This window comes from Paraphaeosphaeria sporulosa (genome assembly GCF_001642045.1).
Source record: "Paraphaeosphaeria sporulosa strain AP3s5-JAC2a unplaced genomic scaffold CC84scaffold_6, whole genome shotgun sequence".
NCBI classification, from domain to species: domain Eukaryota; kingdom Fungi; phylum Ascomycota; class Dothideomycetes; order Pleosporales; family Didymosphaeriaceae; genus Paraphaeosphaeria; species Paraphaeosphaeria sporulosa.
In genome coordinates, this window is record NW_017253365.1 from 2,269,636 (window position 1) to 2,293,674 (window position 24,039).

The following is a 24,039-nucleotide window of genomic DNA, read 5'->3' on the forward strand; positions in this document are numbered from 1 at the left end:
CGCCAAGCAGGCCAATCAATAGGCCATTCAGCTATATTCCAACATTTTGAGTACTTCAAGTATCACGGTCACTATCTCGCTCGTACTAACGCCGCCACAGGGTTGGCATGAATGCAGCCGCGGTTCCGTCATTGCCAGTGTGAGGCAAGTTGGGATAGTGTACTCACATACGAAATGGCTCCAAGCCCACGCAGGTCCTAGGATTTCAGTCAGTGCTATCTTCAACACCGCTAGTACTGGATTATTCATTCAACCGACACAAGCATGCCCTGATGGTGACTGACTAAAGTAAAGATGACCTGAGTATCCTTGTGCAATTTGGAGAAACGATCCAGAGTATGCCGCAAAAACAATTGCAGAGACTTATTATAGGAAGTATAATGACGCTGTTAAGCTGCATATTAGATACATGAAGAAAACAGGTTGCCAGGTCCTTCGGGATCACTGTCACGTGATAAGGACCCACATGGCAAAAATTTGCATACAATACCTAGACAAAAACATACAACAGCGAGGATTCACATCTGGTCACCCACGATATTACTAATTCGCCGGTACACTGCTTATATATGGCTGAGCGGACGGGAAGCCTAGTTCTCAGTGTCCTATGGTCGTATGTGAAAGAAAAGTCCAATAAATACATATATATCGTACCAATACTTCCAGTATATCCAGGTTTGTACTATGCCCGTATCCAGGCGTCTGCTTCACCTATGTCGCTAAGTTTGCCCACCAAGATTCCACCCGTCGCGAGCTTCCCCAGAGTTGTAAGCCGTAAATCTCTGTGTAGTAACTCTGTGGAGTGCCAACTAGGTTTGCCGATTCCTTTCCAAGTCAACACCAGCCTTGGGATCTGTTGCTCTTCTGGTCCACTTCAGCGGCTTTCGCGCGAAAGGCTTACGCGACGTGCTCGTGCTATGATCTTCGTTCTCGCCGCCCGTCTTTCGAGCCGCTTTGGAGCCGCTTTGGAGCAGCTTTCGAAGGTCTGAAAGGTCTCGCTAGTCTAGACAGCAGTATCATCACATACGTCACGCCGCAGACTGCGACGAGGGTGATTGCAAATTCTCTAATGTTCACTGATGAGCTGAGGGTGTCCATGCTGAAGACGGAAGTTACGAAGCTGGCTGGTAGGAAGACCATGGAGATACACGTGGGCAATTCAACGCTTCGTGCTTGAAGGACACTGGTGCGGGATTCAAGGACGGTGGAGGCGTTGAAAAGCTGCACAGATGTCAGAGATCGATTGCGAAATAGAAGGAAAATCCTACTTCATCTCGCAGAGACTTAATTTCTTTATGAAGGGTGATGTTTGGAGCGTGTAGTTCCTTCAGCTTCACAACCTCTTCCTTGATTCCCTTGAGGAAAGCGGCGATGTTGCCCGTTGGCTCTCTATAGTGGCAGAGCCCTCTTCATCTTCTCCAAGGAGTTCGTTTTCAAAGTTCTCCCAAGCGTATAGGAGCGACTTGATGGAGTCGTGAACGGCTCTCAAGGATTGGACTGCCGAAAAGTAAGTCTTCCAATTACTGTATCCCGTACCCTCAAATACTAGAGAGTCGCGGTAGGCCTCGTTGAAGAGGAATCCATCCTAGCTAGCATTAGGTTCTGAGCCACAAATCTCAGTCTAAGCACTTAATGAAGGGACCGCAAGAATTCCCATGTGCTCCGAGACCTTCCTGAGCTCGCTTCTGACTCCGGCCAGCTCTTGGTCGACTACTCAGAGAAAAACATTTATATCGTTATTGAAATCATCCTTCTCCCCAGTGCCCCAGAACTGGTCTTGAGGGGATAGAACCAAGCACGTCCATCCATTTCGGGCAGAGTATTTCAAGGATATGCCCGACAGATGACTGGATCTGCTACCGATATGCGGGTACCCCGCAGTCCTGGTATACGATAGGAAGACGCTCATGGTCAGAATCTGCTACTGAGAGTAATGCTTGAGGTACCTCCACAAATATAAAACCCGAATGTCTTCGCATGGAGGATACCACTTTCTTGGCCTTCGTATGAAGAGGTCTTCCCATGCCCAAGTAGTAGTACTTTATCGTGTAAGACCAAGAGTCTTCATATGCTGTAAATCGATAAGATCCGGCGAGCGACATGTGACTAGTGAACTGATAGAATAACCGTTGGATGTTGAATTCAGGCCTGAGCACTGTCAAGAGTTGGAGTGCGACGATTGGAGGTGTTGATCGAATCTGAATCACTCGACCTCGGGCTACACGATCGTCCCGGTCTTCGGGCCAAAGCTTTGGTGGCGCAGAGTTTTCCAGCATGTCAGATAGATGCAAGGGAAAAGTCGAAGATACGACACTCACGCGAAGCTGGGACCACAGTTCCGTGGCAGACCGCATAAAGTGGTGGTCGCAGCATTTTCCAGCCTCATACATATCCAAGCTAGTCCAAATTTCGGCACATATCTTTTGCAAGGACTGCGTGATTAGCGATGGGGCATTAGTGGATGTCACGCACGACAAGGGTCCCAGCCGCTGCCTTGTGGGTCCATCGTTGTGAAATGCATCTGCCAAGCCCTTGACGAGGTAGGAGCAAAGATCGTTTTCGCAGTAATCTTTCCGTATTGAGATGCCTGGACACTGTTGGGGGCGTGAGGCTGGGTCTTTTGCGTGGTCAGATGGTCACGTTATCGTGCTGGCGCTTGACCTGAGGTCCAAGAACACTGTTGCTAGTGCAATACAGCACCCAACCATACTTTCGCTTTCCTGAATCTTTGGGAACCCGTAGTTGCACGCCACGTTGTGCAACCCTTTGACACACGTCCAAACAGCGGACGTGCGGATATCTTGCACGATAACGAGCATCGCAATTTTCTGTCAGCGTGAGGCATCCATGAACTATGGGAGCGGTCATTCCAAACTCAATATGCATAACAAGCTACTGAAGCATAGAAGGATGAACGTGTGCTTCGTTTTTTACTTGTGTTGCTGATCCGGAATTTCAGTTTGCCCAGCAACCTCCTTCTTGCGCCTTGGCTCAGCCTTGAATGACGAAAGCACGTGCAAGCTGATGCGCGGCAGCGGCACAGCCACGATAGCTGCTGCCTACACCAACTAAGCTATTTCCAAGCACATCGCTCTCACTTCCTCCCGGATCATTGGCAAAAAAATACCTACTCAACTCTGGTCTATATAGAGTTACGGCGGTCGATAAAATCCATAGACCCATAGTCTCCTCTATCAGCTACATATATACTGAGATCATGCAATACCGCTGAATGGTAGGCACAACACCACGTCGACATCTCGCAAGGTCTCGCAGTACCCATGCATTGAGACATTGATCATGGATGAGCAGGCATCCTGGAGTGGAACATCGTTAATCGATGAACGCACAAAAGTCAAGGACGACCATATCTCCCCCGAAGACTCACATGCTGCCACATGTGCGCTGCCAACCGGCGTCATGAGCGAGGCGTTGACAGATCTCCCCGGCACAGGCTTCATTACCAATTTCGAGCCTCAGCCATCTCAACCGGCCCCGGCGAACGATGAATTCGGCTCCGGCACAAGCACTATCATTAGTGTACATCCTCCGCCTCCTGAGGTGCCGAGTGCATACATGTCATCTGTTTTCAAAAGTCCGAAAAATACTCGGGCAACTCTTCTCAATTTACCTCCTGAGCTCCGCCAGGAGATCTATGATCACCTGTATCCATCTCAACTGACCCACGTCATCTTTTCCCACACCAATCACAAAGGTAGCTCGGGACCCCACTACGTCTTCCAGGGCTGCAAAGCACCTGACCCATTACTCCCACAACTATGCAGTCGGCCCCCGTTCTCCGGATCCTTTCCAGATCCAGAGAGGTGCACACAGGTTGAGCACGCAGATGCATACGATCTGCGACTCGCAGAGACCTGTGTCGTGCTACGAGCTGAGGTTCTAAGACGAATATGCTACAGGATGTCGATCGCCGCTGCAGAACGTTTCTTCAAGCACTATGGCAACGAATGGAAGAGCAACATTCACCACTTGACCCTTACTTGCGAAGGACACTCGGATTCCAAGTACTGGGATCTCGGCAGCGCCATCGGACTAGTCCAGTCCATCGTGCTGCCCAACTTGGAGAGTCTGAACACGCAAACACGGAGATACACATCAGAAGAACGAGTCCGCGACCTCTTCCTACCAGATGGAGAGTTTTCGAAACGTAATTGGTTGCAGATGGAGTTCAACCGTGCTGTGCGATCCAGAACCAGGAAGCCTTCTCTGTTATGTGGACACTACTACCAATGGGAAGTTTTCCCTCGCCGTACATTGTCACCAACTCCGCTAATATCGATATGCGTGGAGTGGTGGTATCGAGTGTGCCCACGCCGTTGGACTCATTCGCACATTGAGGACCATGAGATGCTGAAAGTGCGGACCGCCGTCCCGGCAGGTGGGTTCACTGATCCCGAATTGCAGCAATTTTGGGACACGATCAGCGAGATGAGCATGGAAAAGTTGCACACAGCGGCGGGGTGGAGGGCGTGGCAGAGTTATTATGATTATGTTGATAGACCATGGTGGTAATTGCTGCAGTAGTCATGTCTCATCCAGGGATTTCCGAGGTCGTCGCTCATCGAACACAGCCACATGGCACCCGCACCACACACATTTCCTATTCCAACTTCCTCACACTCGGCTCTACCCTCAAATCCAACGTATTGCACCTCGTGTCCGCCGTACTGTACGGCCCGCCCGGATTCGGCCACGTGAAATTCGGATTCTGCCAGAACGTGGTCTGGCACTGGAGTCCCACATCCGTCGTCGCAGTCCCCAGATACTTGTCCCTGCATTACCTCAACGTCAGCAACATCTCAACCAACTGACCAGAGGGGAAGAAACTGGACACTCACCCCCCACATTCCCAGGTCTGGTTCACCCCCAAACCCCCATCACCATACCTGTGCCAAACAAACGTCACATTCCCCTCCGCAGCCTCCTCGTTCGTGCAGGTGAATGTCTGCGGCCAGGCAAAGAATCCCGCGTCGCTTGTTTGGCCACTGCTGTACCCAACGCATTTCGCGGAGTAAGCTGCGGGGTTGGAGAAAGCGAACGAGAAGGTTGCAGAAGAGACGGCGAGGTGAGAGGGCGTGCTGTAGAGGAGTGTGGAGGAATAAGTTAGGTTGCTGAGGTGGAAGGTGTGATGTTGGCGGTGTGGGTGGGGGGAGGGAAGAGAGAGGGCGAACGGGGTGAGGAGGAGGACTGAGAGGAGGTTCATTTCTCGTTGGCGGTGTGGAGTTTGATTGGGCGTGGGGTCTTGACGAAGTACAGGATGTATCGGTCGGGGTTTCAAGCGTTGCGTTCCAAGTCGTCGTGCATGCACACGCGCATGCTCTTATACCGCAGACTGGATCGCGAAAATCTCATGACTGACTTGCGTCGTACAGTACGCCGGTCCCAGTTCAAATATCCATTGCTGTGCTGACCATTACGCTGCGCCTTATTGAAAATGGGCAGACAACGCGAGCTTGGAGAGTATGCGTGAGAGTGTATTATTGATACAATTTTCGATCTATTGGTAGCGAAATCAGCTGATGGGGATACGAGAAACTAAAGCCTAAAAGTCGTCGTGATGCTTGCGTAGCATGGTGGGGTGATGGTCACGTTTTCGACACCCGAGCTCATGTTCGTATTCTCAATTACATGAGAGAATATCAAAAAAGGTCTTGGGTTGTGCATAGTCGGATTTCTTATGGGACTAGTTCAACTTGTTATGAAGCCCCGTACTATGTCAGTGAGGAACCGAGCTGGATGGGAGCGTGTTCGCGGTCTCTGGTAACTCTCAACTATACGGGTTTGGCAGGCTTTTGACAACGGACCAGGGTCTAGATTGGACACTTTCCAACTGGGAATCTCTTTCCAGGAGGTCGAAGTATGCATGTACTCCTCTCAGAATCTGCTACGTAAAGCCAACAACTTTCCTTTGTATCTATTCCCGGATAGTCAACGCGAACTAGTCCATATCATTTGAAACATCACCCACCTCAACATTATCAGAACGAACTCGAAGATGACCATGAACTTCAGAATCCCCAAGCTTCCTGGCCACCCTGAGAGCAAGATCAACGCGAAGGCTACCATGACACGCAAATGCGCATTCGACTCCACACGCCACCAACTCCAAGTTTTGATTCCGTTCCGACGTCGTGCAACACCTTGACACGCGCCCGAACCGCTGACGTGCAGCCGCCATCTGCGCACTCGGCTCGTTTGTGCCATGCGCGAGCCGGATAAGGGCGGGTTGCATGTGGACTTGTCATGGGTGGACGAAGACCTACATGGCGCCCTGTTCTTGATCTTATGGAGTGAATGCTCGGACCGTCTGTGGACCGTTCTGCGCAAGTAGATGAACGGCCGAGCTAGCAATTGGCCGCTGTCTAACGCGTACAAGAAGCAAAGTTACGACTGCGGCTACACTGGGAATACGAGGACGTGGATGGCATATCGCACAAGCTGGTCAGGTGAGCAGACGCAGCGTAGCACCACACACGTTTTACTCACTCGGTGTAAGCTATGCTATCAGCCCACGCTCCCGCGCCGGAACAGCACCGCAAAAGAAACCCACACGCAGTGACGAAAGGAGACGGCGCAGGCCCCAAAAAGAAGTAAAGTGGGTGCAACAACAGGCCAGAGCGGGCAAGATTGAAGGGGTTACGAGGGCAGGGACATCCATGTACAACGTAGTGCATGGGGAGGCTCCCAAAAAGCAAATTGGTGCATCCAAAGGACAGGAGAAACAGGAGCACAGAAATCGAAGCAAAGGAATAACGTGACACATAACACCCAACGCCACGAGGCCGCTCATTCTGCGCTTGCCATCCCTTTCCCATTCCCTTCCGCTAAGCTAGATAATATAGTGCCGCGAGGCCAAACTCTACACGGGTATCGCTGGTGTCCGCGAGGACGAGGAGGTCTGATGTGTCGTGAATCGTGAAAGCAAAGGAACGTGGCGTGGAGTACATGGTGGGATAGGGCGTGTCATATGCGGCGCTCGAGGTGCTGGACGCGCGCGCGGAAGCCCTTTACAATCTCGCCGATGCGCCGCACCTTGTCGAACTCGACCTGCAGCTCGTCGATTTCGCGCAGAATGGCCCGGAAGCGCGCGATTTCGGCGTCGGCGTTCTGGATGGCGGCGCCCGCGCGGGTCGACTGGAGGGTTGTCGCCGTCTGCGTCTGCTGGTTGAGCTACGGGCACAGTCAGTATCATGATGACTGTGCAGACCAATTCGTGTAACGTGTTGTCCTGGGCATTCCCATAGCATAGACGGAGCAAGACGTACGTAGTGCCAGCGCTGCTGGATCGAGTACATCAGACGGTCAAAGTGGGCGCTGAGCGCCTGCAGGCTTGTGGGATCCAGGAGGAGACGGCCCTGGCTCGAGGCATGCGACGCGGCGCGCGAGGACGAGGAGCCCTGCTGGGAGAGGGCAATCTGCTGGTGCTGGCGGAGGAGCTGGACTTCGCTCTGCGAGAGGCCCAGTTGGTTGTCGGGGATCGAGGTGGACATCACACTCTCTTAACACCATGGTCGGACACAGAGCACACCATGCAGCCCGCCCGATGCAAGACGAGGAGCGCGCAAATGGGCCCGACCCGCGCAAGAGATGACGATGCGCCGCCGATTGGGACGTGCCGACGCCTATATGTTGCACAGAGGCCCCCAGAGGTGCGCCGGCCAAGCCCAGACGATGGTGCGAACGAGCGCACACCCCCATTTCACCGGCACCCTGACATGGTGGCTGCACGCCGCCCTGCCCCAATCGCCCGCCTGCGTCGCTCCTCTGGAGCAACCGTGCCGTCTTTGCACTGCGCAGAGCCTCCTTGATGCGCACCCAGCGCTCCACGCGGCGCGCTGCAGCACCCGCGCGTTCCTGCTCGACGCGCCGCGCAGCCCGCGCGATGCCCACCAAAACTGCACCCTCCCGCCCGCCGTGGGCTCCCTCAGGCGCCGCCGTGCGTCGCCCGCTGCCCACCTCCAGCTTCTCCCACCGGGCCGGGTCCAGGGCGGCACATCCATCTACCCCTCCAGCTCGCACAGTACCGCCCGAGGGGCGTACGAGGGGCTGTTGCCGAATGCAGAAGGTGCCAGTCGCGCCGTCTCACACACTGTACCCACTGGCTTAGCCGCTGTGAGTGTTCGCCCACGCGTGCGACTGCCGAGGGGCTTCATGCCTGGCAACACCCAAACATGGCATCGCCCCCTGTCCGCGGAAGAACGCAAAGCTGCTGTCAGCTCGTGTGCTGGGCCGACTGAGCGGAAGCGTGGCAGTAGCTGCATTGGATCACGGCCATGGTAACGCGTATCTTGAAGCGTCTGTATTATCTATGTCTACGGCGCAACAGCCGCATCTTGCTGGCGACGACTCTTGTCGCCGCGCGTGTGCGTGGATATATTTCCTCTGACAACGGAAATCCACTCATGGATATCGACCGGGAAAAGAAAAAGGGGTATAAACGTCCAATCCTCCCGCTATGCACAATTCCCAAAGACCGTAAAGAAAAACAGGACAGGCATGCTAAAGCGCCCAATCATAGCGCGTAGTTCTCGGCATGCAGAAAAATCTCGTCCCTTGAATTGCCGCTCCAGACGCTCCTCTGCAAATCTGCGACCGTCTCGCTGACAGCTGTGCGCATTCCTGGGGGTCCACATACGAACACGCATGTTCTTCGTCCAAAGTTGCGTCCCATTTCCCGGAGCAGGAACTTTAGGTCTGGCCGCCCGTACTCGGTTGACCACCCGTCCTTCTTCTTGACCGCAGCTGGCAAAAAGGCGAATCGCATCAGATTCTTCTGGAACTCCGTGGGAGTAGATGGGAATCCAAAGTCGAAGCCCTGTGCCGAGTGCGCAGCCGTGGGAGATGCGATGTTGTGCTGGTAGACGCTTGCGTCCGGATGCGAGTGAAGCGCTGTGCTAATGTCGAGGGAGAGGTTGCGGTCCTGACGGCGGGCGACGATGGGCTGCGGCACAGAGGTGATGAGGTCTGGATTCGACGGGTTGTACTGAGGCACGCTAAGATGGGACCCTGTGCGGCTCACAGGAACCATTCGCCCTTGCGGGAGTGCGGTGATGCTGTCTTCGTTTTCGGCGCGAAGCTCCTTTTCTTTTTCCGCGTCACCTTGCGCCTCGTCGCGGATGAGTGCCGAGTGGCGCTTCGACGAGATACCCGAAACGCGGTGATCGGCGATATTCTGGAAAGCATCATTGACCTTGTCGTGGAAGAACATCGACACAGGTCGTGTAGGTGTCTTTGCGCTGACGAGGGTCCCGCCAGCATTACGCTTCGCGGTTGTGATGTAGAACTGGCATTCTACTGCCTCTGGGGGCGCAAATTCGCGACAAATCCTAAGCTCTTCTTTGAACCACTCTAGTGTCTCGGGACGCTTCAGTGCCCAGATGACGTGCACTTTTCGCGTGACCGCCTTTCCATCGCGCATCTTCTTGATCAACGAGAGTAGTTGCGAGACAATCGCGGTAATGCCACTGCCGCCAGCAATCAACACGACATCATCGAAAGCTTCCAGACGTCGTTGCATGCCGCCATAAGGCCCGTCAATAAACGCGCGATAGGTGTGCCACGGACCATGCTCGAGTGCGCTACGCAGTACTTTGTTGGTAAAGCCTCCAAAGGGGCGAAAGACCAAGACCATGTCTCGGTAGCCCTCGCCGTATTCAGAAGGGAAGTCGTCGTCGCACAAGGAAGCGATCGTGAATGGATGGTTCTCGAACACCGAGATGCCCGGCATTCGGAGATAGACGTATTGGCCAGGTCTCCATTTCATCTGGGTAGGTATGGTGATCTTGATCGCGTTCTCCGGCATGAGGGTAACGGCCGCTTCGTCTCCGATTAGCCATGACATCTTGAATGGATTGGCCCAGTTGAGGTAGAAGACCCGCATGAAGTATGACATGACCCAAATGCCTAGAGTAGCGAAGAGGTAGTTCCAGGATGTGAGGTAGTTGTGGCAGTGCCAGAACACCATCCCGAGGAAGACGATGGCGACAGGTACATGGAGGGAGACGAACAGTTCGTACATCCAATGGCGCAATGGCTCGAGGGAGTGAACGCAAAGGAAACAGAGCGGCACTAGCGCCGCAACGCCAGTGCCGTAGGCGTAGAATCCATCCTGCTTGAAAAATGACTCGAACGCATGTCGAGCTCCTTTCTCCCAGATTGGTGTGATGTAGAAAGGCACGGTGTGGATGATGCTAAGAAGCAGACACAAGTATGCTGCCCACCGATGCAGCACATTCAGTCGCTCGTGGCCAATCCCGGTGATTAGGGTGATGATGTTTGCTTTCATCGATAGTCCAACAATCCAAGGCATCAGAGCAACCGCCATCATGCCGGATCGGATCGCCACGGGCGGTGATCCAAAAGCGATGCTCTTCCAAAAAAGTGGCTGTGGAATGAACGTGTAGCAGATTCCCAAAGCCAGAGCACCAGTTACGATAACGCAGGCAGCAAGCGATGGAAACACCAGCGGTCTCCATCCTTTCCGGATCTGGATCTCTCGAATCGGGCGGTAGAAGATGAAGCGAAAGCAGGCCACGGTCTTGTTGATGAACCCGAGTGACGAAACACTGGATTGCGACTTTGGAGGGGAAGGAAGTGGCCCCTCGCGTGGAAAGAACTTCACGGTTGACTTGTCAGTATACAAAACTGACATCTCGTAGTCGGAGTCGGGGGAGGCGATCTTCGCGGTTTTCAGTACCTCTTCTTGGTGGAGAGCGGTCCGTATCTTGTCCGTGAACAGATGGTAGTACCGCATGAGGCCAGCGACAACCAGCAGTGGTAAGCAGAAATAGACGTAGGCCAATGCATATTTGCCGCTCTTGTTCCAGGGATCTCGCGTGTTGGCCTCTATCAGGCCTGGCGGACTCGTCGAATTGACTGGTAGGTTTATCCGTCGTACGAGATTCGAGAGGGAACCAGCCACCTCACGCTCGGCCAGTGAGATCGCGGCCTCCAAGTGCTCCAACGCAACGCCCGCCCCTGACACCAATGTCTCCGGAAGTGCTGGCATGTTGAAAACTTGGTCCACAAGGATGCGAGACCGTAGAACCGGCTGATGGAACGCCTCTGCCAGCAGAAGCAAATTCGAGAGCGGACGGTTGACCTGCGCCAGAACGCTGACGTCGGTAGGCAACGCGTGAAGTAATGGGCTAGATCCTTTACTACATCGAATACGACTCCGGGTGCGCGGTGATGATGCAGTGTAATTCGGGTTTTGGTTTGGTGTTGTTTCTGCGGAAGGCTGAAGAACCCTGTGCGACGTTGTTCGAGACACAATAGCGAAGACCCAGCTCTTTCGTTCCAACAGCAACTTGCGCAACTGATGCTAAGATTTGTAGTTTGGGAGAGAGAGGACAAGCGCAGTACAAATGGACCACGCTTGGGCTTTGATGATCAGATGGCGGGCGGGAGCTGTGCCGCTAGCGATCCTTATGTCCCTTGCTGAAGTGGAGAGCTCGTTTGCAGGGTCTAGGGTGCCTGCGTACCCGCAACCAACAGCATTTTTGATTCTACCGCTCGCACCGCACAAGTCTCTACGCTATTGGACCAAGATGTGATAATGATCGCTCGGTCAGGGTGCCGAGGAAGCAAATTGACGAAAAGGGACGGGCAATATCGCGCTCCCTGCTCGCATTGGGGCCCTTTCCGCGATGGGGCACCAGCATCTTGAGCACCATGCAGCTCCTGTCTGTGAGTGGCGAGCGCAACGCGAAGCCAATGACTGTGGGGCGACCTGACTACTGGCGGACTACGCTAAGCGGGAGGCGGCGTCGATGCAGCGGATGGATTCGACATCCCGCGTTACCGCGCGTTGGTGAGACTGACGTCTTTGCAATCATGCAAAGCCGCACGGCAGACACACCGTGACTTTGGCCGGATGAATGCAGTCTCATGTCAGCCCTAAAGTGAGCAGTTGATTGCAGTCAAAGCCCAACAGTGTCCGTCTACCTCGTCTGCGACCGATGAACGGGAAGTGGTTCCGCATGAGCGCCATCTCGTAGTATGGCAGTCGAATCAGGGCCAGATTTCGCGTACGGCCTCGGCAGCAGGACGCCAGTGCGGAGTCGCCATTCTTCCGTTGCGGCGTGTGCGCGTTCGCATGACTGCGCGCACTCAGCGAATGGCGACGGGGGTCGACGTTGCATGAGACGGAATGTGCAGGTTGTGCATACAAAGCGGGGGTCGAATGGTGTTGAAGGTAGTCGGTTGGCTGTGGAGTGCCAGGTAAGCGCCCAGCTATCCAAATCCGTACTAGCGGTCAATCAAGCTTTGGCGGTGTCGCTGTGCATTGGGAATCGCGATAACCTTGGCTCCACATGCGATCTCTGTCGAAGTATGTGACCGAACAGGTTATCTTCCAGCAACGAACAAGGAAGCTGTTGGAGATCTGGATGGAAGGAGCGTTCGGTGCGCTGTGCCTCCACTCTAGCTTGAACAACTCAAGCTCAAGTGACTTACCCAACACGACAGTGACATCGTAGTACGGCACGATTCCTACAATACCGAGCATCTGGGACAACAGTGTATCCACTGGTCCACGTTAGCACCACGTTCTTGTAGCACACCGTGCCGTCAATGGCTCCCAGGCTTCAGCCCAACACGCGGCCCAGCCTACGCATCTCAAATCATTGCCACTGCTTCGAAGCAGCACTGTCACAGCCCACGGTCTTCAAGTCGGCCTCTCACCGTGTCCTAGCAACCGCTTGAGGCATGTAAACACCGTGATTTAGGCGCCCAGCGACCCATATCCCGACCCGCCCACCCTGCATGCTGAACACCACCTACGTTGCCGCCAGCCCTACGCGCATAACCATCCATCCACCCCGCGCCCCGCTTCGCAATCCAGGCACAACCCCCTCTTACGCGCTCTGTGGCTGCAATTGCAGCTCTTCGAGGGCATGCAGAACGTGTTCCTGCAGCCTAACTTTGTTCCCGAACCATCACAGACGCCGAGCGCTTAGATCTGGACTGCTGAAGGCGCGTACCTTGCAGGCCGATAGGGGCTCCTCCCCTACGTCAGTACAATCTACAATACGGCGTAGCGTAGTCTCCACCAGCGCTCGAAGCGGTAGTTGCAATTGTTTGCAATCCGCATTCGACACGTCGTTCATATCGCGGCTCGCACTCCGGCGATCTTCGCAGAGCCCAACCCCCAAATGTCTTGCGCTGAGCATCCTAATTCCCAAGTCCGGCACGGGACCACGCCCCTTCCGTCCCGCGGCGACCCGCGTCCTTGCGGCGTCGACTGCGCCGCAGGATAATGTCGCGACGGCCCGCCCCAACGTCCATCGTGCCTGCCTGCTTCAACATAGCCTCGAAGTCAATCTGTCGAGTCGGGGCCGAGTGCTGCGCTACTGCGGGAATGATCGTCTTACGAGATGTCGGCAACGTCGAGTCGAAACGTGCCTCCAATCACATTGTAGGGTGAAAATAGGCTATGCTGTGCGACCGTATTGGATCTCGCTTCCATGTGGCGCGTCGTCTATGTGCTCAGCATGAAGAGTCTCTGCGTCTGTCGATGTCAAATTGTAGGGGCGCTTCCTTTCAATGTGAACGGCGCGGATGTGATCGTTTCTTTCCCAGCTCCGCCTAAGGTACTACCTCGTCACCACACTTCAAGCCAAATGACCATCACACCGCTCTGACTCGCACGTGCGCGACATGGCCCAGAATGAGCATCTAATCCTTTCTGAGGCAACCCATTCGACAAGTAGGCGCGGGCGCATAGGCTCCTCCATTTTCACGCTTTTTAGTTCATCTTGTGCAACCTTTGCGCCGGGCGTGGCGTGGAATAAAACCAGCTTTTGTAGCGCATATTACCTTCACAGCTTACTTTCATGTGGTGAGCACGACCGCTCACCATAGTGATCGAGCTAGGTAACTGAAAATGTATCGGCGTATCTCGTGGACACAAGGCATAGATTAATGAATCTCTATGCTGAGATCACGGAGAAGGAAAGTCAAGGCAGTCAAGTGCAAACACACCATACCCTATTCCCGAACCCCCTTCACAGCCTCACAGCCCTCCCCTCCCGAAAAGCCCCCGGATCTCTACGCAGCGCCTCATGCAACATGCCCAACGTCAGACCACGCCTCTGATCCAGCAAACACCGCATTGTTCGTAGTATCGCCCGCGGCCACCGCACAAACCGCGTCCACTCTACCTCGCCATCATCCGCCACCGCCTCAACCACTTTCTCGCACCACTCTACCATCGCTCGCATGGGCGTAGTCCGCATGGCAGCCTCCGGCGCCCACAGGGGCGAGGTGATGAAGCGCACGCAGCAGAAGTGCGCGATGAGGACGCTGCCTAGGGTCCTTGTTGGGGAGAATAGCGCGAGGACTTGCGCGCGGGGCCAAGTGGTCAGGATGACGAGGCTGAGCATGAGGGCTTTGAAACTGCGGCGTGGGTCGGGGTTTGGGTTGAGTGGTACTTCCGCGATGGTTTTCCAGGAGGTGATGTCCTCGAAGTTGAGAGCTAGTCTGGCTGGGAAGAGGGGGTTTGTGGCAGCCTTTGGGAAGCTGGTCGAGATGTGTTCGTCCTGTGGCGGTTGTGAAAGTGCATTGGACTCAGGTGCAGCTGGTTGTGCGTTTTCTGGACGAGTCTCTAGGTCCGTGGAAACTAGTAGTGGCCGAAGTATCTCCACTAGTTGAGCAACCATGGCACGCTCAATGGCTTGAGCTTTCGAAGATGCTAGGAATGGTGCGAATTGGGCGAGAGATCGCAAAGCCTCGCGCGCAAGTTCCTGATCGAAGACTGGAAAGCTCTCCATTCTCCACTCCAGCCATGCCCCATACATCCCTGTGTCTATCGTGAAAACGCCCTTGATTTGATTGGTGAGAATCAGCTGAGAGAGCAGAGCGCATCCCCGCAAGGAAAGTATATGGTCAAGGAGTCCATCGGCTAAGTATGATGACTGAAAAGCAAGCAGGTAAGAAGTGGCAAGCATAACGTGAGCCTCATCTGCGGAGGTAGGCCATCTTGTGAATGCCTCTTCCAGGCCTACTATGGCTTTTTGGCGATACAGTAATGCTCTATGATTCCCTGGATCGTCACTGAACATATCGAGATGGGAACCAGCTATCGCGAGCATGCCATGCATGAGATAATCGTACTAGGATTTTCAGCTTCAATGTGACTTGCATCATGTTACACGTACCTGATGACTAAACCTCGGTATGTCTCTGATCCAAACCATTTCATATTCGCAGGGTATACAGGGGTGAGCGGCAACTATAAAATGATGGAAGAGGCGCATGTCGTTCGCACTGTACGTGGAGTGCATCGGCGATACGGAGATTTGGATTGGCCGTCGTGGCGTTTTGAGCACGTCAGAGACAATACGTTCATGTTGAGTGTATTTAAAGGCTGTAGGGTAAGTGCAGATGCCTGTGTACCCGAGTCAAAATAGAGCACTTTCGGAGCATACGAGTGCTCACATCCACGCTTGATGCAATTTGCGCAAGACGGCCATGTTTCCTGGCACTAAAACAACATATCAGTATTGTAAGTGTGTATCGGAAGACGAGTCTCACCTTGACTTTCCTCTTCTTACAGCTGATACAGCCTAATCTGGACTTGGTGTGCTCTCGCCTTCTGCGAGCACTTGTTTCGGCACGGGTGGCGTCACTTGGTGGTGGGCCGGCCTCGGGCAGCTGTGGAATGTTGTGGACAAACTCCTCGAGGTGCGGCCTGTCCAATTGCCTGGTAATCGTTCCAGTAGAGTTGACTCCATTCACTCCTTGAGGACTCATTTGCGTGCTCTGCTCAGCGTAGCAGGAAGGCGCTGGTGCTTCCTCTCGCTGGTTTGTTACTTCGGTAGCAAGGAGTTCATCTATTCCTGGCACTGACAACCAGCCTTCGAATAGATCATCTGTGAACATTCTGCACGCTTATCTAAGAAGTTTCGTTGATGTTCGAATTCAATCACAGCCTTCCCGTGTTCAACTAGGCCGCTAAGCGCTTCTGTGTTGGCGAGGAAAGTTGATGCCTAGTCGGCAGTACGTAGGGCTGCCAAGCATGCCATTGTGGCCTATCCGGCGCCCTGGACTAATGTGAGGGGTACGAATACGAAGATTGGCTTGGCGCTACATACGTTGCAGCTGATGACACAAGGAGATGTTGACGATCGTAGTCCGAAATGGACGTTGTGTGGTTTTGAGGTAGTGACGAGAAAAGCTTTCGGAAACATTGGAAAGGGCGCACCATTGACGCCCCGCAGGTGGCGCTCATCAACCCGATTTGATCATCTGGTACCCAACTTGTACTCAATTCAAGTTCACTGACCTCTCTATCTAGTTGCCACCGCGACTTGTAATCCGAATATAATACCCATCCGGATCCGTTACCCTAAAATCCATCAAACCCCATTCTTGCTTCGCAATATCAGCATCAAGCTTGTACCCTGCGGCTACCACTCTATCCCGCTCAGCCATGACATCGTCAACCTCAAGCACAATCTCCACACCCCTGTTCGGCTGTCTGTACGAGGCTCGGTCCGCGAGCGTGTCTGGCGTGGGTGACTCGATAGCACCTATATAGATAGCGTCGCGCCTCAAGTAGGCGTATTTTCCTTTGCGCTGGAGGAGTGCGAAGTTGAGGATCCGCGTGTAGAAGTCGAGGAAGACGTCCAAAGATGCTGGGAACAGTTCGATGCGCATGGAAGCAGGCATACTATTGGTTTTGAACTGGGAATAAAGTTGTTCAACACTACATTGAATGTGGTGGCGCGATCGAGCTTAGAGAGTCGCTGCATGCTTTTGTAGCCGTTTTGGTGGTTCGTATTCGTCTGCCATGCAGGGTCCAGAACCTTTGGGCTGACCAACGCCTCGCTATCATCACTAGCATCCGACCAGACCCGTCCATCCTGTGCGTTTCGTAAGAACCATGAGCAACGAGGAAAAGGGACTTCTTACTCAATCATTTTGTCTGGATCAACCCCCAGTCTCAATTTCTCCAGAACAGCACATACCGCAGAAATCCGAAACTCCTGACTCTCCTCGTGCGTCCAGTATGGTCTCCACGAGTGAAGCCGCATGTGGTCGCTTCCGAGGGTCCATCTGGAGCATGTTCTCGATCCATAGCAATGGCGAATGGTCTTGCTTACGCACTAGCTTGTGAAGCTCGATCAGGTAGTCAGTGAGTCCATCTACGTTCTTCTGCACATGCTCTACTTCTGTTCCATGTGTCTCAAGAAACCTTCGCATGAACTCGACGTCCTTGCCTGCGAGTATGGTGGTCATTTCGAGGTAGACCACGCCCAAGCTCCAGATATCAGCAGATTTGTTCCTCGGTCGGCAGTCCGCGACTTCTGCAGCGCAATATCGGGGCGTCATGCCATTGACCATACTGACCGTTGTATCGCCGTCTGCGCCAGAAAAGTCGAACGAGAGCCCGAAATCCGCAAACAAAATGTTCCCATGGTGGACCAGGATATTGCGCGGTTTGATGTCCTTGTGCCGGATCCCTGATTGGTGGAGATAGGCAAGTCCGCTCGCCAGGCATCCAAAGAATGTTCGTAGCTCGATGTGATGACCAGCATTAGCAACTTGGAGATACTCAGCAAGGTCTAGATCCGCAATGGGGGTCATTATTAAGCCCAAGTTAGCTGGACTTGTGTAGCTGCCCACGTACTTCACAGTGTGCCGATGCTTCAAACGCTTGAGAATCTGTATCTCCTCTTCGAGTTGTCGCATACACTCGATGCTTTTCTTTCGAAATACAGAGGGCCGAGACACACATTTACGTGCGTACTCTCTGAAAGTGATCAGACTGAAGACCTTGTCAACTTCCCCGAAACCCCCCTTTCCAAGAAGTTTTTGTCTTCGAAAAGGGACGGATTCCTCATCTGCAATGATTTGATGCGTACCATTTTCAGCTCGCTCAAGGCTCATGGCAGGATCTAGGATAAGACGTTGAAGCCTGTTAAATCCCTCTTTCTGAGCAGTTGACAATATGTCAGGTAGGTTGTTTTCTGACACGGGAAATCGGTAGTCTGAGAAACCGGCATCAACCAGACGCTCAAGCATGTCTAAGCATTCCATATGTCGTAAAACGATGTATGTTCGAGGCGCTTTGGCTGCCACTGGAATCGAGCAAATCTCTAGTAGCCGACTAATCTCGGCAACTTCGGCATACGAGTAGGATCCGACTCTTCGGCTATGAAAAAAAATATCAAGTCGCTCGAGAGGCTCCATTCTGGTGCTCAATGTGTTGAAAGGAATGCTCGGTATGTTTTCTTGAAGGATATGCGAGGTATACTCCTTGAGAACGGTTTCAAATTCTGTCCCACTGGTATCTAGCTGCCAACGGGCGTTCGTTACTGACTGCGACGATTGTATAGCATCTTCAACATTCGCCATAATGTCTCGATGGTTTGTTAATATGGTATCGTCAGTGGCGGAGACCACGTTCTGAGTTACTGATTCGGATAGAGTCCTGGCGTCTTCGTACTTGCTTTGTCTTGCGAGGGTTGACGTCAACCACAGGACGGTATAGGAAACATCCCAAGGACTCAAACCAAGAGTATTCTCTTCTTGTCTTGCGACCGCAGTTCTCAATGCCTTTTCAGCATCTTGTAACTCGTTTGTGTGCCAATACACCACCCCGAGAAGACTCAGGCAATGGTACCAGGCAGATGCGTCTGCTCCTGCGTCTGGCCATTTCCCAAGGCTCGGCACTATATCCCGTAACATGTACTCAGCTTCACTAAATGCTCCGATGTTGAACAGCGTATATGCAATTACATAAAGGTCTTCCGTAGTCCTTTTGTCGTTCTTCCCTCGCCAAGCCAAAATCGCAGACTTCCAATTCATAAATTCGTCTCTTGCTTGATTCATATCGTTTTGACCGTAAAGAGCTATGACCCAATGGAATCTCAAAGCCAGAGCGTCATCGTCTTTTTGTTGACTTTCTGCGCACTCGAGCCATTGGGTCACGATCTGAACCGTTTCGGTATACTTTTTCTGGCTGTTCAGAGAAGCACATAGATATGTTGCAATCTCTAGTACTCCTTCACGGTCGCCGCCAAGGTTATATATGAGCTCGTGTTCAAGTACAGCTTTGTGATAGTATCGCTCTGCAAAGATGTATTCTTCATCATGGTGATGTTGTTGAGCTCGCCTGAATGTGTTTTCCCAATTGTGATAATGCTTTTTAGCTCGTGCCGCTGCTATATTTTCGAGAGCCGGTGGTGGTTTCGTAGAAGGATATGAAGCCGGATAGGATGGTATCGCGACGTCGATACTGAAAGGAGCGCGAGCTTGGCCGCCATAGCTTTCAACTTGCATCATTTTGCTAGCGGATCCGCGATGTATCATTTCTGCTCTCAAAACAATACCAGTCGGCGTTCTCCAGCAACTAGATCGTGCTGAGAACAGTATGTGAGAAAGCTCACGACGTGTTGTCGGAGTGAGGGGTGGGACGAGGCTGAAGTTCGAGATTGTTTACGCCTGCAGGCTGCAACTTCCCCATTTGCCCAGCCCACCCAACTGCGCCACGTACTGTGTAGCGAATCATGACAGTTTCATCTGAAGAGCATCCACGCCAAACTCGCAAGGGTCGCTGGCAGGCGAAAACAGAGTCATCAGCGAGTTACGAAATGGAACACTTTGGATACAGTGGAGAATATGTAAATCCTTACATACTCTACGGTACTGTGGTGGCTAATCGTTGAGACTCTTTGTTCTGTCTTCCAGATGGCTCCTGAATAGGGTGCACTCCTGTCTCGGAATGGTGATGAACGAGACATTGCTTCAAGACAGCGATGCTCTTATTTACCTGAGCACGGAATTGCATGCAATCTAGCCAGATCAATCATTATGGGCCAGCAATCGCCCCGATCCAACGCCAAGCGCGTCTGGACACAAGCTGGGGATGATCAACTTGACAGCCTCCGTAACATGGAAGGAAAGTCTTGGGCCGACATTGCAATCGCTCTCAATCGCACTGAATCAACTGTCTAGACTCACTACCGTCAGTACCACAATGCACGAGCCTCGGCCGCCGAGGACTGGACTGCAGAGACGGACAAGTCAATCATTGAAGGCCGGCGCCCAGGGCTTTCGGTGAAGCAGATCGGTGTTCTGATGAATCTCTCTCGGGTGAAGCTGTGCAAGGCCGGTGGACCAAGTTGAAGCAGCAGTCGAATCGCACGCCGGATAACGTCCTCAAGACACCGCGACGAAAGGATGTCATCTGGACCGAGAGACAGGACGAGATTATGCTAAGGTGGTTGAAAGAGGGTCGGCATGACGAAGATCTTGCCGATGTTTGGGGGTTTCAAATCGGCGGGTGATATCCAAGCAAGACGAAAGGCGTTGTAAAAAGAGAGACCGCCAGTCTACACGCGGGTAATGGTTCCAGAGAAACTGTCTCAACGCCAAAACTCGATGGTTCCATGCTTTCTTCGGGATTTTTGGCAGGCCCGAAGTCTTGCTGTCCACCTTTTTGATTGGCGTTGTGGAGACTAGTAACGAAGTTTCGTAGCGAATCGATGAAGTGCGCCCACCGCCAACTCCCAGAATACCGATACCCATCAGTATAAAAACGCAGCACTCCCCAATTCAGACCTACACAACTTCGCTGGCAACTAAACATAACATCATTGGCAATCTCAAAAATGCAGGGATACCTTTCCTAAAATTGATCAGACCCAGGCGATATGGCAGTCATCCGCAAGTCCAAGCCACGACGAAAAGCCGCCTTGCGGACAATACCTGCTTGAGCTTACTGCACCCCAATGCGAAGCGAACGAGGCTCCCCCGCCATATTCGGAATCCGCAGGACTGAGCCATACAGTCGGATTCTCCAGTTTGCAAACTAGAAATCGGGTTGAAATATGCCTTCGTCCTCATCATGAATTTGATTTCGTTGCACTCCGCCATCAGGACCATGCAAGACCACTATAAATCCAGGACGGTATTGATGCTTGAGCTCGCTCAGGCGACCGCTGGACTTCACTTATTGGTGGGGTGCCTAGGATGGTGGACTGATTTCTTGCACGCCGCGTGGCTGGAGAGTCGGAGGGTTAGTGCTCGTCGCGATATCAGAACATAGTTATGCAATGCACAAATGACATATGTCAAGGTCTTCCGAGATGTGCCTGTCAAAATGTACTTGTTCGGCCCCTGCAGAGTGCATTGTGGGACCGATGCACGTCATTCGAGATGGGTGGTTCAGTCTTCATGCGCCGTGATTGGCGTTGAAAATCCGAGGTTCGCAACAGCGGTGAAAAACCTCCAAATTCCACGGTCAACTGTTGGCGCCCGACCTCTTCCCAGCGTTTGTGACAGTCGAGGTCTCCACAGCATGGCCGAATGTGCAGGGAAGGACGTGGGAGGGTCGGCGTGTGTCGTGTATAGTGAGGCTAACAACAACTCGGCGTCATCGGGGACAGCAAGCCCACCCCGTCACCCGCAGGTCACGATGGTTCCCGCTAGCGAGGCGGTACGTGGCGGTGTGTCGTGTGAGGTGTCGGCACGGGGCCTGTGGTATATATGTAAAGATGTTTCTCGAAGGTGGCTTCTTGGCGGTGACACTACTAGCCGTTTCCCGCTACTCGGTTCGCTATGAGCCGCAGCAGCGTTGACGTCTGTTCACTCCATTCACTGCCCGACTGCAGCAGCTCCACGACCCGCAGCTCCCGCAGCTCCCGCTATTCTTCCTCAGCGCGCCGCCGTCGCCTGGTCTACAAGCGCCCCTACGCTGCTGCCGCTGCCCCGAGTGCAGCATTGCGCGGCTTGTATGTGCCGCCTGGTGAGCTTGGAGCCCCCGCCGCGCTGCGTCCCAGGCGCCCACCCATCGCATCGCAGCTTTACTGACACGCCGCCCAGACCGCGACAAGATGCCCTCGATACTGTCTGACGAAGACAAGCAGACGGTGAAGCGCACCGTGCCCAAGCAGAACAACAAGATCTTCGCCGTCGCCGTCGCGAAGCTGTACGTCGCCTACCCGGACAAGCACACATGGACCTACACGGGGCTGCAGGGCGCCGCCGTGCTGGCGAACGACCTGGTGGGCAACACCCTCTGGATCAAGCTGGTGGACATTTCGGTACGTGCACGCAGGCCACTGCAGGAAGAGACGCTGATGTGAAGTAGCCGACGAGCCGCGGCGTCATCTGGGACCAGGAGATCTACGACACCTTTACCTACAACCAAGACCGCGTTTTCTTCCACACATTTGAGCTCGAAGACTGCCTTGCCGGTCTCTCGTTTGCCGACGAGAAGGAGGCCAAGACGTTCAAGAAGAAGATGGACGACCGCGAGAAGAACGCCCACAAGAACACCAAGAACAAGCCGTTCGGAGCGGCCGTGGGCACTGGAGGCGGAGCGCCGACAAACGGCCACAAAAGCCACGGTCTTCTGGGCGGCATCTTTGGACACAGGCACTCGTCTCATGCGCACCAACCGCAGTCTATCATCCCACCCACCGTCACGTCGCCCACCACCACGAGCCAGTCCAATGTAAGCAGCGCGAGAAGCTCCGCCATCGATACGAGCGATCCGTCGTGGCAACCGCTGCTGAAAGAGCTGCTGGCCATGGGCATCACCGAGGACCAGATCGAGGAGAATGCCGATTTCATCAAGCTGTACATTGAGCAGCGCAAGGCGAATGAAAAGGTTCAGGCGGAAGAAAAAGAGAAGAAGGCCCGGGCTCCTCCACCCCCTCCTCCGAGTGCGCCGCCATCAAAGGTCTCTCTGAGCCCTCAGAATACCGGCACGTCCTCAAAACGCGGTCCTGCGCCCGCACCGCCGCCAGCACGCAGGACGCGAACAGACGCCTCCAGTATCAATCGTGCTTCTTCTGGAAGTCCGGCGCCGCCCTCTCCTCCGCGACAAGCAACTCCTCCGCCACCGCCCGGCCCACCGCAACCCAAGTTCCGTGCGCCGCCTCCGTTTGCCGATGCCGGCAAGCTTGCCAACGAGCCCCCGCCGCCGCCAGCGAGAGCCCGAGCTTCGTCCAATGTCGCAAACCCAGGACCACTTCCTCCTCCACGACCCCCGAAGACGCCTGTGGAAGACGGCGACAAACCCTCAGCGCCGAGATTTGGTGTGCCTCCGCCATTCGCAGGCAATCGCGTACCTTCGGGACCACCGCCGCCTCCCAATCGAGGACCAGTTCCTCCACCCCCTCCAGCACGCGATACTCCTGCCGGTGCTTCCGGTGCACCCCCTCCTCTACCACCGAAAACTGCTGCAGCACCAGTACCCCCTCCGCCGCGACCAGCCCACAATGCTCCTCCACCGCTACCGCCTTCCGTGTCCCGTCCTGTCCCGGCAGCACCAACAAACGCAGCTCCACCACCCCCGCCTTTGCCATCATCCAGCGCACCTCCACTGCCACCTCCTCTCCCGCCAATGAACAATGCGCCGCCCCCGCCGCCGCTCCCACCAACGAACAACGCGCCGCCACCGCCACCACTCCCCCCTACGAACAATATACCTCCTCCGCCTCCAATGCCCGGGAAAGCGCCGCCACCACCTTCGGGTGCCGCACCTCCGCCGCCGCCTCTCCCTCCTGGCTCTGGTCCGCCACCGCCGCCTCCGATGCCGTCCGGCTCTGGTCCACCACCTCCACCGCCTATGCCAGCTGGTGCTGGTCTACCGAAGGTTCCAGCTGATCGAGGTGGTTTGTTGGCCGATATTCGCGGTGGTGCACGATTGAAGAAGGTCTCGGATCAAGAGAAACGAGACCGAAGTGCTGCTGCAGTTCCTGGGGCAGAGCCATCCACAGGAGCATCGGGTGGCAGTGGGCCTGCAACGCCGGGTCCTGAAGCTGGTGGTTTGGCTGGCGCATTGGCAAGTGCGCTTGCAGCGAGGAAGGCCAAAGTTAGTCATAGTGGTAAGTGCATGATTCTCTGTAACAGATGCTGATGCTAATGGCTCGCAGACGATGAAGATGACAAAGACGATTGGTGAATGAAATACTCGTGCACGATCAGGAATTTCACGTCGACACTGCTGACCGCCATCTCATCTCTCTGCCTCATGATCAGAATGCAAAGAAGCACGACGAG

The 24,039-nt window shown here is 54.1% G+C and overlaps 11 protein-coding genes across 11 annotated transcripts; 6 read left to right on the forward strand and 5 right to left on the reverse strand.

Annotated features, from left to right (window-relative positions):
• Window positions 1-3,059: 3,059 nt before the first annotated feature.
• Window positions 3,060-5,640, forward strand: CC84DRAFT_830554 (uncharacterized protein). The gene is made up of 3 exons (XM_018187562.1): window positions 3,060-3,235; window positions 3,313-4,512; window positions 5,219-5,640. The coding sequence occupies exons 1-3, from the start codon at window positions 3,233-3,235 to the stop codon at window positions 5,429-5,431; spliced, it is 1,416 nt and encodes a 471-aa protein (XP_018035521.1). The 5' UTR covers window positions 3,060-3,232; the 3' UTR covers window positions 5,432-5,640.
• Window positions 5,641-6,984: 1,344 nt separating this feature from the next.
• CC84DRAFT_1093699 (uncharacterized protein) lies at window positions 6,985-7,511 on the reverse strand (the record flags this gene model as incomplete). The annotated part of the gene is made up of 2 exons (XM_018174530.1): window positions 6,985-7,155; window positions 7,287-7,511. 2 exons carry the CDS (start codon window positions 7,509-7,511, stop codon window positions 6,985-6,987), a joined length of 396 nt encoding a protein of 131 aa, XP_018035522.1.
• CC84DRAFT_829239 (uncharacterized protein) lies at window positions 7,223-8,599 on the forward strand. Its single transcript, XM_018187557.1, has one exon. The coding sequence runs from the start codon at window positions 7,609-7,611 to the stop codon at window positions 8,299-8,301; it is 693 nt and encodes a 230-aa protein (XP_018035523.1). The 5' UTR covers window positions 7,223-7,608; the 3' UTR covers window positions 8,302-8,599.
• CC84DRAFT_828968 (metalloreductase-like protein transmembrane component) lies at window positions 8,418-11,208 on the reverse strand. The gene has a single exon (XM_018187556.1). It carries the CDS (start codon window positions 11,027-11,029, stop codon window positions 8,534-8,536), a length of 2,496 nt encoding a protein of 831 aa, XP_018035524.1. The 5' UTR covers window positions 11,030-11,208; the 3' UTR covers window positions 8,418-8,533.
• A 1,365-nt stretch (window positions 11,209-12,573) lies between these two features.
• Window positions 12,574-13,772, forward strand: CC84DRAFT_830205 (uncharacterized protein). The gene has a single exon (XM_018187560.1). The coding sequence runs from the start codon at window positions 12,787-12,789 to the stop codon at window positions 13,516-13,518; it is 732 nt and encodes a 243-aa protein (XP_018035525.1). The 5' UTR covers window positions 12,574-12,786; the 3' UTR covers window positions 13,519-13,772.
• A 255-nt stretch (window positions 13,773-14,027) lies between these two features.
• CC84DRAFT_1052501 (uncharacterized protein) lies at window positions 14,028-15,630 on the reverse strand (the record flags this gene model as incomplete). The annotated part of the gene is made up of 2 exons (XM_018173494.2): window positions 14,028-15,134; window positions 15,556-15,630. Coding segments are annotated over 2 exons (1,182 nt in total), but the record flags the coding sequence as incomplete, so codon positions are not given.
• A 610-nt stretch (window positions 15,631-16,240) lies between these two features.
• CC84DRAFT_1165487 (Glyoxalase/Bleomycin resistance protein/Dihydroxybiphenyl dioxygenase) lies at window positions 16,241-16,800 on the reverse strand. The gene has a single exon (XM_018178725.1). It carries the CDS (start codon window positions 16,690-16,692, stop codon window positions 16,315-16,317), a length of 378 nt encoding a protein of 125 aa, XP_018035527.1. The 5' UTR covers window positions 16,693-16,800; the 3' UTR covers window positions 16,241-16,314.
• Window positions 16,770-19,818, reverse strand: CC84DRAFT_830941 (kinase-like protein). Its single transcript, XM_018187563.1, has 2 exons — window positions 16,936-19,818; window positions 16,770-16,886 (listed from the first exon to the last, which is right to left on the reverse strand). Exon 1 carries the CDS (start codon window positions 19,336-19,338, stop codon window positions 16,954-16,956), a length of 2,385 nt encoding a protein of 794 aa, XP_018035528.1. The 5' UTR covers window positions 19,339-19,818; the 3' UTR covers window positions 16,770-16,886; window positions 16,936-16,953.
• Window positions 19,819-20,854: 1,036 nt separating this feature from the next.
• Window positions 20,855-21,836, forward strand: CC84DRAFT_829649 (uncharacterized protein). The gene has a single exon (XM_018187559.1). It carries the CDS (start codon window positions 21,092-21,094, stop codon window positions 21,590-21,592), a length of 501 nt encoding a protein of 166 aa, XP_018035529.1. The 5' UTR covers window positions 20,855-21,091; the 3' UTR covers window positions 21,593-21,836.
• Window position 21,837: 1 nt separating this feature from the next.
• Window positions 21,838-23,945, forward strand: CC84DRAFT_829648 (uncharacterized protein). Its single transcript, XM_018187558.1, has one exon. The coding sequence runs from the start codon at window positions 22,274-22,276 to the stop codon at window positions 23,894-23,896; it is 1,623 nt and encodes a 540-aa protein (XP_018035530.1). The 5' UTR covers window positions 21,838-22,273; the 3' UTR covers window positions 23,897-23,945.
• Window positions 21,864-22,240, forward strand: CC84DRAFT_1076741 (actin associated protein Wsp1; the record flags this gene model as incomplete). The annotated part of the gene is made up of 2 exons (XM_018173728.1): window positions 21,864-22,073; window positions 22,121-22,240. Coding segments are annotated over 2 exons (330 nt in total), but the record flags the coding sequence as incomplete, so codon positions are not given.
• Window positions 23,946-24,039: the final 94 nt, after the last annotated feature.